This window comes from Gossypium hirsutum, chromosome A03 (assembly GCF_007990345.1).
Source record: "Gossypium hirsutum isolate 1008001.06 chromosome A03, Gossypium_hirsutum_v2.1, whole genome shotgun sequence".
Taxonomy (NCBI): Eukaryota; Viridiplantae; Streptophyta; class Magnoliopsida; order Malvales; family Malvaceae; genus Gossypium; species Gossypium hirsutum.
Genome location: NC_053426.1, coordinates 110,761,245 through 110,777,825, shown reverse-complemented (window position 1 = coordinate 110,777,825; position 16,581 = coordinate 110,761,245). Strand labels below are relative to the sequence as shown.

At 32.9% G+C, this 16,581-nt stretch overlaps 3 protein-coding genes across 5 annotated transcripts; all 3 read left to right on the top strand.

Moving 5' to 3' along the window:
• The first annotated feature begins 202 nt into the window (after positions 1-202).
• On the top strand, positions 203-2,571 carry LOC107935020 (probable indole-3-acetic acid-amido synthetase GH3.1). Its single transcript, XM_016867548.2, has 3 exons — positions 203-639; positions 735-836; positions 930-2,571. Exons 1-3 carry the CDS (start codon positions 320-322, stop codon positions 2,302-2,304), a joined length of 1,797 nt encoding a protein of 598 aa, XP_016723037.1. The 5' UTR covers positions 203-319; the 3' UTR covers positions 2,305-2,571.
• A 5,323-nt stretch (positions 2,572-7,894) lies between these two features.
• On the top strand, positions 7,895-11,791 carry LOC107935035 (uncharacterized). 3 transcript variants are annotated; one of them, XM_016867568.2, is made up of 6 exons: positions 7,895-8,311; positions 9,366-9,571; positions 9,893-10,181; positions 10,498-10,605; positions 10,986-11,227; positions 11,483-11,791. In XM_016867568.2, the coding sequence occupies exons 1-6, from the start codon at positions 8,096-8,098 to the stop codon at positions 11,592-11,594; spliced, it is 1,173 nt and encodes a 390-aa protein (XP_016723057.1). In that variant the 5' UTR covers positions 7,895-8,095; the 3' UTR covers positions 11,595-11,791. The 3 variants fall into 3 exon arrangements, with proteins under 3 accessions (XP_016723057.1, XP_016723058.1, XP_040958061.1); XM_016867569.2 differs by having other exon boundaries at positions 7,932-8,311; positions 11,369-11,791; XM_041102127.1 differs by having other exon boundaries at positions 7,964-8,311; positions 9,369-9,571.
• Positions 11,792-12,496: 705 nt separating this feature from the next.
• On the top strand, positions 12,497-16,081 carry LOC107935011 (pumilio homolog 12). The gene is made up of 5 exons (XM_041102119.1): positions 12,497-13,520; positions 13,615-13,777; positions 14,144-14,307; positions 15,119-15,374; positions 15,660-16,081. Exons 1-5 carry the CDS (start codon positions 12,571-12,573, stop codon positions 15,777-15,779), a joined length of 1,653 nt encoding a protein of 550 aa, XP_040958053.1. The 5' UTR covers positions 12,497-12,570; the 3' UTR covers positions 15,780-16,081.
• Positions 16,082-16,581: the final 500 nt, after the last annotated feature.

The following is a 16,581-nucleotide window of genomic DNA, read 5'->3' as shown; positions in this document are numbered from 1 at the left end:
GGTCACTAAACCCCACATGCCTGCCTAATTTCGTGCCATGTCTACGTGTTGTGGCTCCCACCTTGTCTCCCCCTCAGTTGACAGAAAAAAATAATCTTTTTAACCTTTTTTTTCATTAAATATACGTGTATTTCGTTTTTCAATTTTCCACTACTTCCCCGTTCTACCCTTCCCCTATATAAATCCCCTTCTAACCTCCCTAAAGTTCATCATCACACGGTTCACAGTTCCCCTTTCTTCTTCCTCCATAACCAAAAGCTCTCTCTCAAATTTAAAAAAAAAAACTTAAAAGCTCCCTTTCTTTTAAAGAAAAATTTAAATGGCCGTCGATTCCGCAATCTCGTCTCCGTTGGGTCCGCCGGCATGCGAGAAAGATGCAAAAGCTTTGCGATTCATCGAGGAAATGACTCGGAACGCCGACTCGGTTCAAGAACGAGTTTTGTCCGATATCCTAACTCAAAACTCCCAAACCGAGTACCTTCGAAGGTTCAAACTCAATAGGGCAACCGATCGTGACTCGTTCAAATCCAAACTTCCGGTCATTGCTTACGAAGACCTTCAGCCTGAAATCCAACGCATCGCTAATGGTGACCGTTCCGCCATTTTATCAGCTCACCCAATCTCAGAATTCCTCACCAGGTTGGGAAAATTATCTTTTTGGTTCTTTATAAATTTATATAATTCAATTCCATCCTCGTCGCTGTATATTGATTATTATATGGGAAATTGTGCAGCTCCGGGACTTCAGCTGGTGAGAGGAAACTGATGCCAACTATTAAAGAAGAGCTAGATCGCCGCCAGTTGCTCTACAGTTTGCTCATGCCAGTGATGAATCTGTAAGTACATATATATATTAGTATTTGTTTAATGTTTAGAAGATTGTTTAATTAAATTTCTCTATGCTAACGCGGTTTTTTTGTATGAAACAGTTATGTGCCGGGTTTAGACAAAGGCAAGGGCTTATATTTCTTGTTCGTCAAATCGGAAACAAGAACCCCAGGTGGTCTGTTAGCTCGACCGGTGCTGACCAGTTACTACAAGAGCGAGCATTTCAAGACCCGACCGTACGACCCATACAACGTTTACACCAGCCCCAACGAAGCCATCCTTTGTCCTGATTCCTTCCAAAGCATGTATACACAGATGCTTTGTGGTCTCCAAGACCGCCATCAAGTCCTCCGTGTCGGCGCGGTGTTCGCCTCCGGTCTCCTCCGTGCAATCAGGTTTCTTCAGCTTAATTGGCGACAACTCTCTCAGGATATCGAAACGGGTACCTTGAATCAAAAGGTAACCGACCCGTCATTAAGGGAATGTATGGGTAAGATCCTGAAACCCGACCCGGAACTAGCTCGGTTTGTCCGCCATGAATGTTCGAAGGAAAGCTGGGAAGGGATTATTACAAGGATTTGGCCTAATACTAAGTACCTCGACGTTATAGTAACGGGTGCTATGGCACAGTATATTCCGACCTTGGATTATTACAGTGGTGGGTTACCTAAGGCATGTACAATGTACGCTTCATCGGAATGTTATTTTGGGTTAAACCTTAACCCCATGTGCAAACCATCGGAAGTTTCGTATACTATCATGCCGAACATGGCGTATTTCGAGTTCTTACCTCATGATCCTAACTCAGCTGGGTTCACTCGTGACTCACCTCCTAAACTCGTTGACCTTGTTGACGTGGAAATCGGGAAAGAATACGAGCTCGTAATCACGACCTATGCCGGATTATGCAGGTACCGAGTCGGCGACATTTTACGAGTCACGGGGTTCCATAACTCAGCCCCACAGTTCCATTTCGTGAGGAGGAAGAACGTGTTGCTCAGCATCGACTCGGACAAAACCGACGAAGCCGAGTTACAAAAAGCCGTCGAGAACGCTTCTCGGCTCCTCCGAGAATTCAACACCAGCGTCGTCGAGTACACGAGTTACGCCGACACCAAAACCATCCCCGGCCACTACGTTATATACTGGGAATTGTTGGTGAAAGACGCCGCGAACTCCCCCACCGACGATGTTTTGAAACAGTGCTGTTTAGCAATGGAAGAATCGATGAACTCGGTGTACCGACAAGGCCGAGTTGCTGACAACTCAATCGGCCCACTCGAAATCCGGGTGGTGAAAAACGGCACGTTTGAAGAACTCATGGATTACGCCATATCAAGAGGAGCTTCCATTAATCAATACAAGGTTCCAAGGTGTGTTAACTTCACACCCATCGTGGAGTTACTGGACTCTAGAGTGGTATCTACACATTTTAGCCCAGCTTTACCACATTGGACCCCTGAAAGGCGAAGATGATGATGATGATGATGATTCAGTGACTCAGTTATTCATTTAGGCACCCACCACCGACCAGGAATTAGTTTATAATCTGTAGATTCTTTTTCGTTTTGCATTATATATATATAAACCTACGGTAGCTTATGGTGTATAACTTGATTAGGATGTTTGAGGGTCAGGATTTTGTAATTTGGGGATTCAGAGGATATCTGATGTTTGTCCTCTGGATTGTTTCTTTCATGTAATGAAAAAAAAAAAACAGAGATAATGTTGCTGTTTTTAGTACCTCGTTCATCTTTGTTTGCTTTTTATGATTCCTTTGTCTTTTTGTTTTGTTTGATAAAAAGGTCCTATAACATGACTCCAAACTTAAATAATAATAATAATTTAAGTTGTGAATCCCAAGAAAACTGCTTTTCTTTTCCCTCAAAATTATGAGGAGACTAAGCTTTCCAGAAGGATAACTATCCGTAGTTAATTAAATTATTATAAAAAGTATATTCAACTTAGAAAATTTTCGAAGGATTCCATTTGAAAAACACAAATTGAATGTTCTAAACTTATTAATGCAAATTTAAAAGTATAAATTATAAAAGTAATCACTTTTGTTTGTTTCAGGTTACATTATCGTTTTGTTATAAAATAGTCATTTTGTCGTTAAGCTTCATTACTTCTCTAATAACAATCATATGTTGTGGTCCAAATGAGTTTTAAAAGTCAACTCGGATGTCTAATTGGGATGAGAATAAGTTTTTAATTAATTAAAATTTTTAAATTAATTACACATTGAGCTGGAAAAGTCTCTTTTTTCTTTTAGTTTTATTTCCTATTATGATTGAAAAAACTATTGTCATCCCAGTTGGATATCTAAATTAGCATTTAAAACTCATTTGAGCTATCACATAGGATTGCCATTAGGGAGGTAAGAGAGCTTAACGACAGAATGATTACTTCGTAATAAAATGATAACGTAAGTGATTAAAACGTAATATTTCAAACATAAATAACTTAAATATAATATAAAACAAACAAAAATAATTATTTTTTATAATTTATCTAAATTTAAAATTGATCCAAAATGAGAGACAAAGTTTTAATAATTTAACCCCAAAATAGAAATTTTTAATTCTTAACTCTCTTAAAAAAATTTATTGATTCGCAGCAAATGGAATTTCATGGTTTTCATCGTAGTTTATCTTCCGCGGATTTGTTAAGTGGAGGAAAATGGCAGCAATTTGTCATTAGCAAATTTCACTTGGTTTTCCCACCAGGAAAGTCAAATTTGGATTTTGAAGGTTTAAGATTATAAAATATTTTTATATATATATATGAAGAAAAGAAATTAAGGGTGGAACCCTAAAATTTTTTAAGATGGTCGAAATTAAGTTATATATTTTTATAAGAGTTAAAATATAATTTTATTATTGTATTGATTTTTATATTTATAATTTTCGAAAGGATTAAATCAAAGTTTAACATTTTTGCGGCTAAATTATGTCATCTTTTTTATAGTTATAAAATATTAAGAAATTTAGATATGAATACATATAATATATGGAAAAAATCAAGGGTGAAGTAAGAAAGAACAAGATTAATTTATATTTTTATGAGAGTTAAAATGTAATTTCACCTTTATGTTAGTTTAAGTCTTTATGGTTTTCAAGAAAATTAAATCAAAATTTTAATATTTTTAAGGGACAAACAATAATTTTACCATATACTAACTTATGATTTTATAAATTCTACAAAGTTTAAGGTAGAAATTTCTCATTTTAGGACACTACTCCTACCAATAAAAGTACCATGGAGGCCCTTGCATTAGATGGGAAATTGCATTTTACCCCTCTACTAAAAAAATAGGTAAATTAGTCCCTGTAAATTAGATCAAAGAGCAATTTGATCTTTTTTTTTTAAATTTCATTCATTTCTACCGCTAAAAACGAGTATGGCTACTAAAATAACTAAACAATGACTACTGACGTTAATTTATAGATGAAATTTTTAACAGAAAGAATAAGTTACTCATTGATTTAATGTACAATTACTAATTTTCTATTTTTTAAGTAAACGGAACAAAATACAATCTAACTCCTAATACAAACTCCATCGCCTATAAAAATCGAGTATATTTTCTATCTATAAAATATTTAGGCTAAATTAGTTGAACATGCCCCAAAAAAAGTAATTGGCCAAATAGGTTTTTTTTTTAATTTAGGGAAATAAGTCGTTTTTGAAAAAAGTGTGAAAGCGCGTCCAATTGGATGAGCTTTCCTGCTGACATGTTAGAGATAGTGTACCCAGCTGGATGTGTTTTTCTATAATTACAAATAAAGCTCGTCCAGTTGAGTGTGCTTTCATATTATTGTGAAGAAAATGCGCGCAACTAGACACAATTTCGTACAATTTCTCTAAAAACGACCTATTTTCCAAATTTTCAAAATAAAACCTATTTGATCAATTAACAACTTTTTTTTTGGCCAAATATTTAGATGGAACAATTATTAATCCAAATAATGTAAAGCTTTGGACCGGATTTTAGAAACTAAAGGTAAAAGAAAGTTAATAATAAAATATTTACACTTTGGGAAATGGGAATTGGTCAGTCATTACTGATGCTAACCCACTTCCCGACATCAACACTTTTATGATAATTCCCTTTGTTTGACTTTTCCCAGCGAATTATCAACTTTGTCTCCAAACCCACCACAGTTTTATTTTTTTGCAATGATATCCCTATTTAAATTCACTGAATCATAAAAAAAATACACTGACAATAATGTAATAAAAAAAAAGTATTGGTCCCCCTCCCATTAACAATGCTAAAAAAGAAAAAGATGTTCAACAAATTCATTCATTTCATCTGCCCTTTAAACCAATTTTTCAGGGCCTAATGCTTCAAGAATGGATTCAATAAACAAGTGATGTGAAGTTACCGGTGTGGGTTCGGCCATTTAGGGCCAGGGCAGAGCAGGAAGATGGATAAAACACACCCATTGCCGGTCCTAACTCTGAAGTATTTGCTAACAGTAGGGGACCAGAGACCTTCCACTTTTGGCAGTCTCTCTTGAAAGGAGCCAACAAAGCTTGAATCTAATTCCTATATGCCAAAACTAGCATTTCCAATTTTTCTTTTTAGTTCCCTTTAAACGTGCCCTGTAAATACAGGGTATTACGGATTTGGCTGATTAAATTGATTGAGTTGAATTTTTATTAATATTTTGACAAGTGTTAAGATGTGAGCTTTGATTATACCCTCAATTGATAAGTGATCTATCTCTCTACAAAACCAATGACAAGTCATATGTTAAAGATCTGTGTTAATATCAGTTTCCCCTTTATGCTAAAACTATCATTTCCACTTTAAACATACCCTATTTTATGTAAAAATAGGGCAATTGATTGAATATTCATAAATATTTTAGTAAAAGCTAAGTTTTGAGTCTCGATCCGTAGTCTCAATTGATAAATGATATGTTAGTATCACTTTTTTCTTTCAATAAGACAAATAATATGTCATATGTTAAATATATATGGAATTAACTCTGACATTTGATCAAGGATGTTTACTTCGTGTTCACGTCTGAGATTAAGTCATAAGAATCATATGTTGATGGTGTCTGTTTTAGATAAAAGAAATGATTGCAAAAAGAAAATTCTAAAGGTTTGTTTTAGATAAGGGTAGGAGAGATCAATCAATATAAAGTTATAAACATGCATTTGAAGGGGACACTTTTTCAGCTAGACATGTTTATAGGTTGGGCTACTTATTCAAGCTCGAAGAATCACCTGAAATTTGGGGAGGTTTGGGCAAAAATATTAGATCTGTTTAAAATATGAGACGAGCTCTGGTTTGAATATTCGAGGCCCAAGTCTGGCCCGACCTGACTCATTTTTAAGTTTATAATTATTATAATTTTGAACACATTAAAGAGATAAACCTATTAGGATCCATCCAAAGAACCGAATTTGGAGTCTGAGTAGTCAGTAGGAGAAATATTAGGATAAATTTGTAGCTATAGTTTCTTTTAGGATTTTTTAGTTTTTCAAGATTTTTTACACAAAAAAAAGAAGAAGTGAGAAATAAACCTATACTAAATATATAATACTACTTTAATGTAAACATTAAAATAATATTAAAATGACTATATAAAAATTTTTAATAAATAAAAAATGTATAAAAGTATTAAATATTAAAATAAAATAAAATAAATAATTTAAAAAAATAAAAAATAATATTGGTGAACCTAAAATGGGCTTGAGTTAGTCTTTTACAAAAATGAGCGTGTTTTGACAAAATTTTAAGCTCATATTTCGAGCCGAGTTTAAACAAACATAAAAGTATATTAATATCGTACTTAAATCTGACCTGAGGTGGTATGAGCACCTCTACTCTCAACCATCATTATGTCTTTATTATGTCTTTCGCCTGAATTTAACCATCGCTTGGCGAGGGAGGATGAGATCAGCTACAAAATTCTGCAGTTTTGTTTAGTAATTTAAGAAGTTACCATTAATTTATCAAAATGATATATGTTGTAGTAAAATAGACTCAAAATGTTGGTTGATATAAGGGGGAGGTTGTAGCATTTTAGGACTGTTTGTTCGTAAGGTGGAAAGCTGTAAGAATATTAGGATTAATTAAAGTTAAATAAGAAAAATCGATAAATCAAAAATCAAGTTAAATCAAAGTGTTTTAAATAATTTATAGAATACAAGTTTAAAAATTGAGATTAATTAAATTGAATTAAATTTTATTTTTATTTAATTTATAATTAATTTAAGGTCAAATATCAATTTAAAACATGTCATAAATTAAAGCACGTGTGGTGCGATTATACATATAATAGACTAAAATAAAAAGATAAGGTTCAAGCTTGTAAAAAATCCTTAAATTTTTTCAAAAAAATCAATTAAGCCATTTCTTTTTTTTTTTGCTCACTTGAGCACTTGAATTTTTAAAATGTACTAAAAATACCCTCAAACTTTAAAAAAATAATTAAGCCCCTATATTTTTTTTGTACTGATTGGGTACTTAAACTGCCCCTAATTTTTTTTAGTTAAAATCATCACGTGTCACAACCACAGCGTGACATGTGGCAAAAAAAATGATAAAAAATAAAAATAATAAAAGTTATAAATTATTAAATTTTAATAAAAAATTTAACATTTATTAAAAATTAGAAAAAATATAAAATATATAGAAAAATAGAAAAATATTATAAAGTTGTAAAAAAATTATAAAAAATGTAAAAAAATTAAAAATTTGTAAAAAAATTATAAAATTATCATACTAGAAGAAGTATTGTATAATTTTTATATAATTTTTATTATTATTTATTATTTATTATTTTTTGCCACATTTTGCAGTGATATAGCTTTAACTAAAAAACATTAGAGATTGTTAACTTTAACGGTCAATGATTAAAGTTAATGGTTAAATGATTTTTTTGATATATTTTATAATTTTAAGTATTATGTTAAAAATTGAATATATATATCATAACTTATAATAAAATTATTAAAAAAATCTATATTTAAAAATAAAATAAAATAGCTACGTCACGTAATATATAACTCCGTCGACTATTTAACAGGATTTCACGGTGTTAAAACGTTAACACGTAACGTTTCCGATTCGTTCCCCTTTTCTCTCCTTCCTCTTTTAAACATTTGTGGTTGCCGTTACTGCTCGAAGGAAAACGAAAGCAAAAGGAAGGAAAAGAACTTGTTTGGCGGCAAGAGAAAGTGGGAAGGAAAAGAAAGAGCTGAGAAAGAGTAGCGGTGTGACACATTTTTAACCATTATTATTATGGCCACTACCCCTCTTTCCTCTCATTTCTCTCCTCTTCCTTCCTTCTCTTCTTCCCAATCACGTTCCTTTCCAAAACCTTTACTTTTTCCTTCCTCTTTCCCTTCTTCCAACTTTAGCAAATTACGAAAAACTCCTCTCCTTGTTTTATCTTCCAATAATTTCGATGCCTTTCCTTCACGTGATGATTCCGGTTCCAATCCTATTCCTTCTAAGGTCAGCTTTTTTCGAATTTTGGATTTTTAATTTTTTTATGAATTTGAATTGTCGAGGATTTGGTGAATTGATCACTTTATATCCGATTTGTTGATTTTGTTTTTATTATTATTATGGATTTCTGATTTTTTTAGCTGATAATGTAATCTGGATGGATTCTTTTTTCGAATATTGTTCGCGGTTTTGGTGGAATTGCTTTAGGATTATTTGGGATTTGATTTTTGATTGGTTTTTGAGAAAATGAGGCGTGTTGTGCAAAATAGTGGTTTGAAATTTAGGTTTTTATGTATAGGAATGAGGAAAATGGTGTTTGTCTAGAGAACTGAAACTGGTGATCTTACATTTTAGTGTTAAGTTACAAAAAAAGTCTGCGGTGATGCTTTTTTTTCTCTTTATATTAGATGTTTGTGCTATGCTTACAGACTAACCATATATATATGTGTGTATGCACCTGATGTTTTGCTAATTAGATAAGCAACTTTGAAGTTACATCCCTTTTCAACTTTCATTTGAAAATGTGGTCTGAAAAGAATCGAAACCTTGCTTGTTATGGACTAAAGTTGGGTGGCAGTTTCTTTCTTGGAGTCGACGAGCATTTCCTAGTTGATGTTAAGTTGAAGTTTGCTTCGATTTTTGTATAGAACTTACTCATAATGAGATCATTGAACCTGGCTAATGAATACATTGGGAATATGCATATAACTTAAGTTTAACATATTGACTTAAAAGTTAGAATAAGTGCCGACTTGAAGTGGAAGTTGACTTATGAGTGAACCGCATTTTTTAAAAGGTTAGCTCAAAAAGTCTATGATGGTTGGAGGATAAGCTAGGATGCTGACTGCTTCTGTTTATTCTCCATGCCTGTGCATTTCAGGCGATTCCGAGTAGTTCAACCAACATATTTGAGCTGTTGTTCACTTGTTGTGGATCCCAATATTGACAAGAAGATAGACAGGGATTCTTTATACTTTTTCAAATTAATGGATACATGTAATATATTTGAAATGTTTTTGTGGTAACAATATAGTAATTGACTTTTAGCATTTTCTTTCAGAAGTCGGTCCTCAATGTTCTGATACAGGACATAGAACCATTGGATGTTAGCCTTATCCATAAAGATGTTCCCCCTACAACTGTGGATGCCATGAAAAGGACTATTTCAGGCATGTTTGGTTTACTTCCATCTGACAGGTTTCAAGTCTATATTGAGGCAATGTGGGAACCTTTGTCGAAGTTGTTGGTTTCTTCTATGATGACTGGGTATGTTCATATTCTACGTAATATGTACCGTTGTAGTTAATGTTTTCATATTGGTTGGTTGCCAAGAGGGAAAAGCCTTCACCGTGTGTTTCAAAAATCTCTCTGCTTGGGGGCATGCAAAAAATGCATCTATGCTTGTATATTGAGTGTCACTTGAATTTGAAATCCTAAGCCAATGGGTTTATATTGACAAAATCAATTTCACATGTGAATTTAGGAATGTTTGTCATTAATTTCACATGCAGAATAGCTTTCCCCTTCAACTAGATGTATATCATCATATTTGGAGTATCATGAAACATAGTTCTTGTTTCATTGCAGTTATACACTGAGGAATGCTGAATATAGGTTTTGCCTTGAAAGAAACCTTGGTTGTGACACAGATTTGGAACATCAAAGTTCAGAAAAGCCAAACTTTGACCTACAGGAGATTGTGTTAGACGGTACAAAATTAAAAGAACTTTCAAGGAAAAATGATTCGTCATCTGAATCTGAAAAAACCACTGAGAAGCAATTTGAAGATATTGAATTTGAAGGCCTGGGTGAAATATCCCCTGAAACTCGTAAATATATTCTTCATTTGCAGTCTCGTCTACCTTCAGTGAAAAAGGTATGTTGTATTACATAGAGGAACCTCTCCTGATCCCTTTTTTTTCTTTTGAATCCATGAACTGCTTAACTTGATGCATTGACTGGAGAAATGTTACCTTCATGTGCAAGTTTGATTAATTATAACACGTCATAGGTTGTGTCGATTTGAAGCGTTCAAAAGATGCTAGGAGGGCCTTAAAGATGAATGTCTCATTTTCCTTGTCATTTAATATGTATTTATTATAAATTTTAATTTTGTGAACTCTATTCCTTATCCTCAATTTGGTCAGAAACATGCTCATTTTTCCCTTCCTTTTTTTTTTTCTCTATTGAAGGAACTACATGAATTAAAGAAGAAAAATGAGGCCATGCAAATGCAACAGTTTGTTGGGGAAGAAAAGAATGATTTACTTGACTACTTAAGATCACTACAACCCGAAAAGGTTTCCCTTGATCTCTTCAACTTTTTACAACAAATTAATTCACTAACATCCCCTTAACACGACGCTGTGAATGTAATATCTCTTTATGATTAATACAATTCAAGTTCTTTCCTTTTTCTCCATAAATATGAAGTGAAAATTGGCAAAAATAGTGCATTTGCTATTTCACATTCTCATGGCCGCAGTTGTATAGGAATGGGATGTAGCTTTTGTGTTAAATGGGTACCTTTGTATATTGCAAATGGCTACCACTGCTATTTTACTCTAATTTATATTTCTGAACTTGTCTAGAAAGTGCTTAATCTGTCACATGAACCGTCTGTAATGAACTTTTTTATCTTATACTGTCATGGCTAATAAAGTTGTAACACGAATATCAGGTAGTTGAGCTTTCTGAACCGTCTTCCCCTGAATTGAAAGAAACTATCCACTCTGTAGTCCATGGTCTCCTTGCCACTCTTTCTCCGAGGATGCATTCCAAGGTTCCTCTGTCAGAGAACACGGCAACCGGAACTGTAAATATTGGAAGTGAAAATTGTTCCGAACTTGTTGAGGATACTTCCCTCCAGCTACAGCCGTTAATTTCCTTAACACGAGACTATCTTGCTCGTCTTCTCTTCTGGTTAGTCCTGCTCTCCCCCACTGCTCCCTCTCTCTATCTCATTACTTTCTCCTCCCTTTTTAAAATATTCAAAATGAAATAAGTTTTATGGTGTATTAGAATTCAATTGTTTCTGTTCCAAAGTTTTAACATGTAATCTAGGTCGCTCGGCATATATTGCATTCAAAGATCCTTGGAAATGGAAGCTGATCACATGTTCATATGGCATGATATTATTTTCTGATGATTCTGATACCCCTCATTTCTTCCACGAAGGTGTATGCTACTGGGACACTACCTTAGAGGCCTCGAGTACCGTCTGGAACTAATGGAACTTTTATCCTTGACAAGCAGTATCAACAATAACGACTGTGGAGATGACCAGTGAGCACATCGGTGTGAGTTGCTCTGATTCGAATGCTTCCATCTGTATATAATCGGTCGATACTAACTTCTTTTTCTGGGAAAAGAAGAAGGATTTCAATTGAACAAGATTTGACCCATCACTGTCTTACAGATGGAGAGTTTCTTAATGTACAACACTTCAAAAAAGCAAGATTATTGCACTCATTTTCTTTTTGTTAATATCGAGTGTGTTTTTCATTGTCGTTATTGCTTATCAGTATTTGCATATCAAAAAGGTCGGTACACATTAATACCAAAGGTGTGTTTAATATTATTTTTTAGAAGCATTTTTGAGATCAATAGTATTTCTGAAAAAAAAACTCTTAAACATGTAACTTTTTGAGAGAAAAAAATGCTTCTCCTAATGCTTAAAAACACTTTTTTGAGAAGTTAAAAACTTTAGTTTCTTCCTAAAAGTGCTTTTGGGCACTAGATTAAGCTCAGGTCGAAACGAGTTGAAACTATTTAATAGCAATTTAGTCCAGAATTGATATCATATATATATATAAAATATTGCGAAAAAAAAAACTTGGCTTAATAATCATATATTACAATATCATAGAATCATAGTGTATTTTTTTATAAGTTAACAAAATCATAGGAAATAATTAACTTAATTTGCGTCATTTTGTTTTCTTAAAATCTTGCCAAAATTGATGTGTTTAAAACCATAGGTAATTGGTGAAATAATGATTAATTAATTATGAAAAACAAAATTAAAGGATTAAAAGAAAGAAGTATATATATATGGTTTTAATGATATAATAAATATATTATATATTTATAGTCAACAGAGTAGTTAACGTGGTATGTATGTTTCCTTGTTTGATACAAACACTAGTTGCTCCTTTCACTCCAGCTATTATTTTGCCATTACATTCTTTCCTTAAAACCCTCTTTTTGTTTCCCAAGTTGTAACCAATACACTAACCCTAACCCCACCCCCACCCCCACCCCCAATGGAGAAAAAAGATGATATGGAAGGTTCTCAATTTCCGTTCATGGACATGGAGGAAACCACCTCTGAAAACCCCATGGTGAGAATAGATAATGAAGGTTTGTACTGGTCTTTCATAGAGAAAACCGCCTATGAAAACCACCTGTTTTTTCCTCCATATTCTACCCCTAGTTTCCATCAAAGCCCTACTCATGGTCTGTTCCAAAACCCTACTGGTTATTCTTCCCAAAGATCATATCCCTTAACTCCAAACCTTCCATTACCTTCCCAACAAAGCTTTGAAAGCCTTGAAGATTCTTTTAGACGAATGACTCTTATTGATCACAATAGCTCTCGTTTACAAAGCATGAGGGTTGAATCTGCTGCGAGAGGGCAAATGGGATTAGGGTTTCCCAATGAGGGGTTTGGAAGCTATGATTTTCTAGGAGCATCTATGGTTCGACCACCGTCGCAGCGGCAACCGAGTTTTCCTGGCTTCGACGTGTATCGACAGAGGAGCCGATCTTTCAATGAATTGCCTTACACTAACCCGCGTTGGCCGATGAATACCCACTGGGGTACCAACAACTCTATATGGGGTTCTAGTGGCTCGCAACCCGAAAACCCTAAATCTAATTTATTCCCTCCAATGTACAACAATCGTCGCCAAGAATGGTTCACGTGTTCATCATTGAAGGAACTAAAAGGTAGGATCTCCGCCGTCGCCAAAGACCAAAAGGGCTGTCGTTTGTTGCAAAAGAAATTCGACGACAAAATCATCAAACGTGAAGAAATCGACATGGTTATATCCGAAGTTAAAGATCAACTTCACGAGTTAATGGTACACCAGGTCGCTAATTATCTCATCCAAAAACTCTTCGAAGTGATCAATCAACAACAAACGACCGAACTACTCCTCGTACTCGTCACTAGAAAACAAAGATTCATGGAAGTTTGCACTGATCCACTCGGGTAAAGAACCAAGAACATGACATTAGGGTTTCTTTCTCAATGAAACTGTAATCTTTTCTTCTGGTCGGATATTGTATGTGTTTTTCTTTTTCAGGACTCGGGCGGTTCAAAAGCTTATGCTGCGGATGAAATCTCAAGAACAAATATCGATACTTTTGTCGGTTTTGAAACCTATTGCTGTTACATTGACGAACAACATCCATGGTCATCATATAATTGAACAGTGCATTTCTACTTTCTCCAATGAAGATACCAAGGTATAATTGTTTCATATATTTGCTTTTCTTTACGTACCAGTAATGATTATATATATACACACACGTATATTTTTGCATGTATATACTTAGAAATTAATGTTACTATATATGTAGATATTGATTGTAACTTAATTATTAGTATTAAAATGATTCTATTATAGTTTGTATCATGAACTTTCAAGGTTTAAATCCAAATACTCCTTATATAGCAATCCTTATTCACTATGAATAATATTAAAGGAAAAAGGAAAGATTGTATAAAATAGTGACGCTGTATTATTTATATCAAACAACCCTTTCTCAATTGTGCTAAGGAGCAGACGAAATAATATATATATATATTTGTTTTTGTTTGTTTCATTGCAGCATATTGCGGATGAAATAGCAAATAATTGTATGGACATTGCGACTGATAAAAGTGGGTGTTGTGTGTTGAATCAATGCTTGAGCCATGTCCAAACAGAAGCTAGGGATCGTATGCTCGCTGAAATTATATCAAATGCCTTTATTCTTTCCGAGCATTGCTATGGGTTTGCTTCTCAAATTCCTTTTTCTATTCAAATCACTATCTAAGTTTTGGGACCTCATTAAAATTTTCAAAAATTTTGAATGGTTTAATTTGGTGGTTTTCAAAAATTTTAGGTCTGAAAAAATTAATTAAAACTCTGGAAAATTTTAGCAGGTTTAATTAAAAATTTTAAATCTTTATAGTGCTTTATTAGAATTTCAAAAAATTTAGGGGTTTTAAGGAAAATTTTCAAAAATTTAAAAGGTTTAATGATAAATTTTCAAGATTTTGAGGGACTTTTTTTAGGTTTAAGGAAATTTTATTTAGGTGTGTTTTTCCTTTTTGATTTTTAGTGGGTTGAACTTTTTACTCTTTGTCTCATTAGCTTTTAAATTGTATATTTTTATTGGAGTTGAAATACAATTTAGTCAAATTTTATTATTTATATTTTTATAATTTTTAAAAATCAAATTAAAAATATATCATTTTGAGTTTAAATTGTAATTTCATCATATATTAATTTAAAATTTTATAAATTTTGTACCAGCCTCTTCCCACCACCCTTGCACAAGTTTTTAAATTCCCTAAGTTAGAAAGGTTAAAAAGATGACATATGTCTCATTTTTTTTATATATTTAATTTTTTTTATAATACATTATAGTCGCAGATCATATTTTTAATCCTACGTGTAGAGTCTAAAAAAAACTCCACTTACCATTATCAGGATAATTTATATATACATGTATATATTTATATATATATTTATATAACTAATTTGGTTAATAAGTATCATCAAGTACTATACACATGATATAATTATCTTAAATTTGCAGGAATTATGTTGTGCAATTTGTACTTGGAATGAGACTTCGTCATGTTACCTCAAACCTAATCATGCAGCTTCGAGGGACTTACGTTTCCCTTTCAATGAACAAATATGGCAGCAATGTTGTGGAGAAATGCATGAAATGTTCAAGTGAACATGCATCAATTATTATCAAAGAAATCATGTTCGACATTGATTTCTTGAAGGTCCTTCAGGATGCTTATGGAAATTATGTTATTCAATCTGCCTTGCATGTTTCCAAGGTACCATATAACTATAACTTCATTTTCAACCTTACATTTCTTGTATCTCCTTTTTTTAGGTCAAATTCTACCTTTAATATCCCTTTTTAGCCAATTTAGTCCCTCTATTAATTTGATAAATCTCTATATATAATTTTTTGTCCTTTTTTTTTAAATTTCCGAAAAAAACATAATAGTAGAAGGACCTTTTGTAGAAATTGACCATCTTTTTTATATTCATAGTCATAGTCTTCCAGTTATCTACTGAACTTTTATTTTTTATTTTTTTATTTTTTTTACATTCAGGGAGATCTGTACGACAAACTTGTGAGATTCATATTAAGACATTATTCAGTTCTGCACAGTCATTTGTTTGGGAAAATGGTGTTGGACCGTGTCAAATGTAGCAAGACTAATCGTGTATGACTACCTACCATCGTCCTTTGTGTTTGTCTGTGTTTTTCTTCTTCTTCTTCACAAATCATGCATGGTTCTGGTATTTTTTTTTATAATGTTGTTGTCATTATTCCTATGTTTGCCATTAATAAACCTAAGCCCTTGTTCAGTTAGGGATAGGATTTAGTGAACTGTTGAATGTCATTTTGAGCACCATGTGTGGTGTAGGAAGTAACTATTATTATAATCTTTGTTTTACCATATATTCAAGGACGATGGATTGAATTCTGCACTGAAAATGGTTTATGGGTTTGCTTTTTGTTGTTTTGTTATGTGTATTTTTATTGGAAATTTAATTAAATATTTGATTTTCTTGTTTGAAATTGAATTAATATTTGTAACTTATTTTAACAACTACAATCTAAACATGTTACCGCAACAAGACCTCAACGACTAATTATTACAATACCATTTTAATTATTTTTTACAATTATAATTTTTATATTTTATGTATTAAATTTAATAATAGCTTTAAATATTCAAAATAAATTTGTTCAAAAGTCCAGCTACTATTATGTACAAATACTTTGCTTCACATTTGAAATGATTCGAACAAAAAAATTAAACCTATTTTTAATGCCCCGAATCCGAGACCATTGCCAAAGCCGAGCACGAGGTGTTAACGGACTTAATTCATTAATTAAACAGCTCAAACAATTTATTTTAGAACTTCCAGACAAGCTGGCTAATTGTGTCACAGTCGCTTAAAAATTCATATCTTGAGTTACAAAACTCGAAATCCAATTCTATAAATTTTTCCTGAAACTAGACT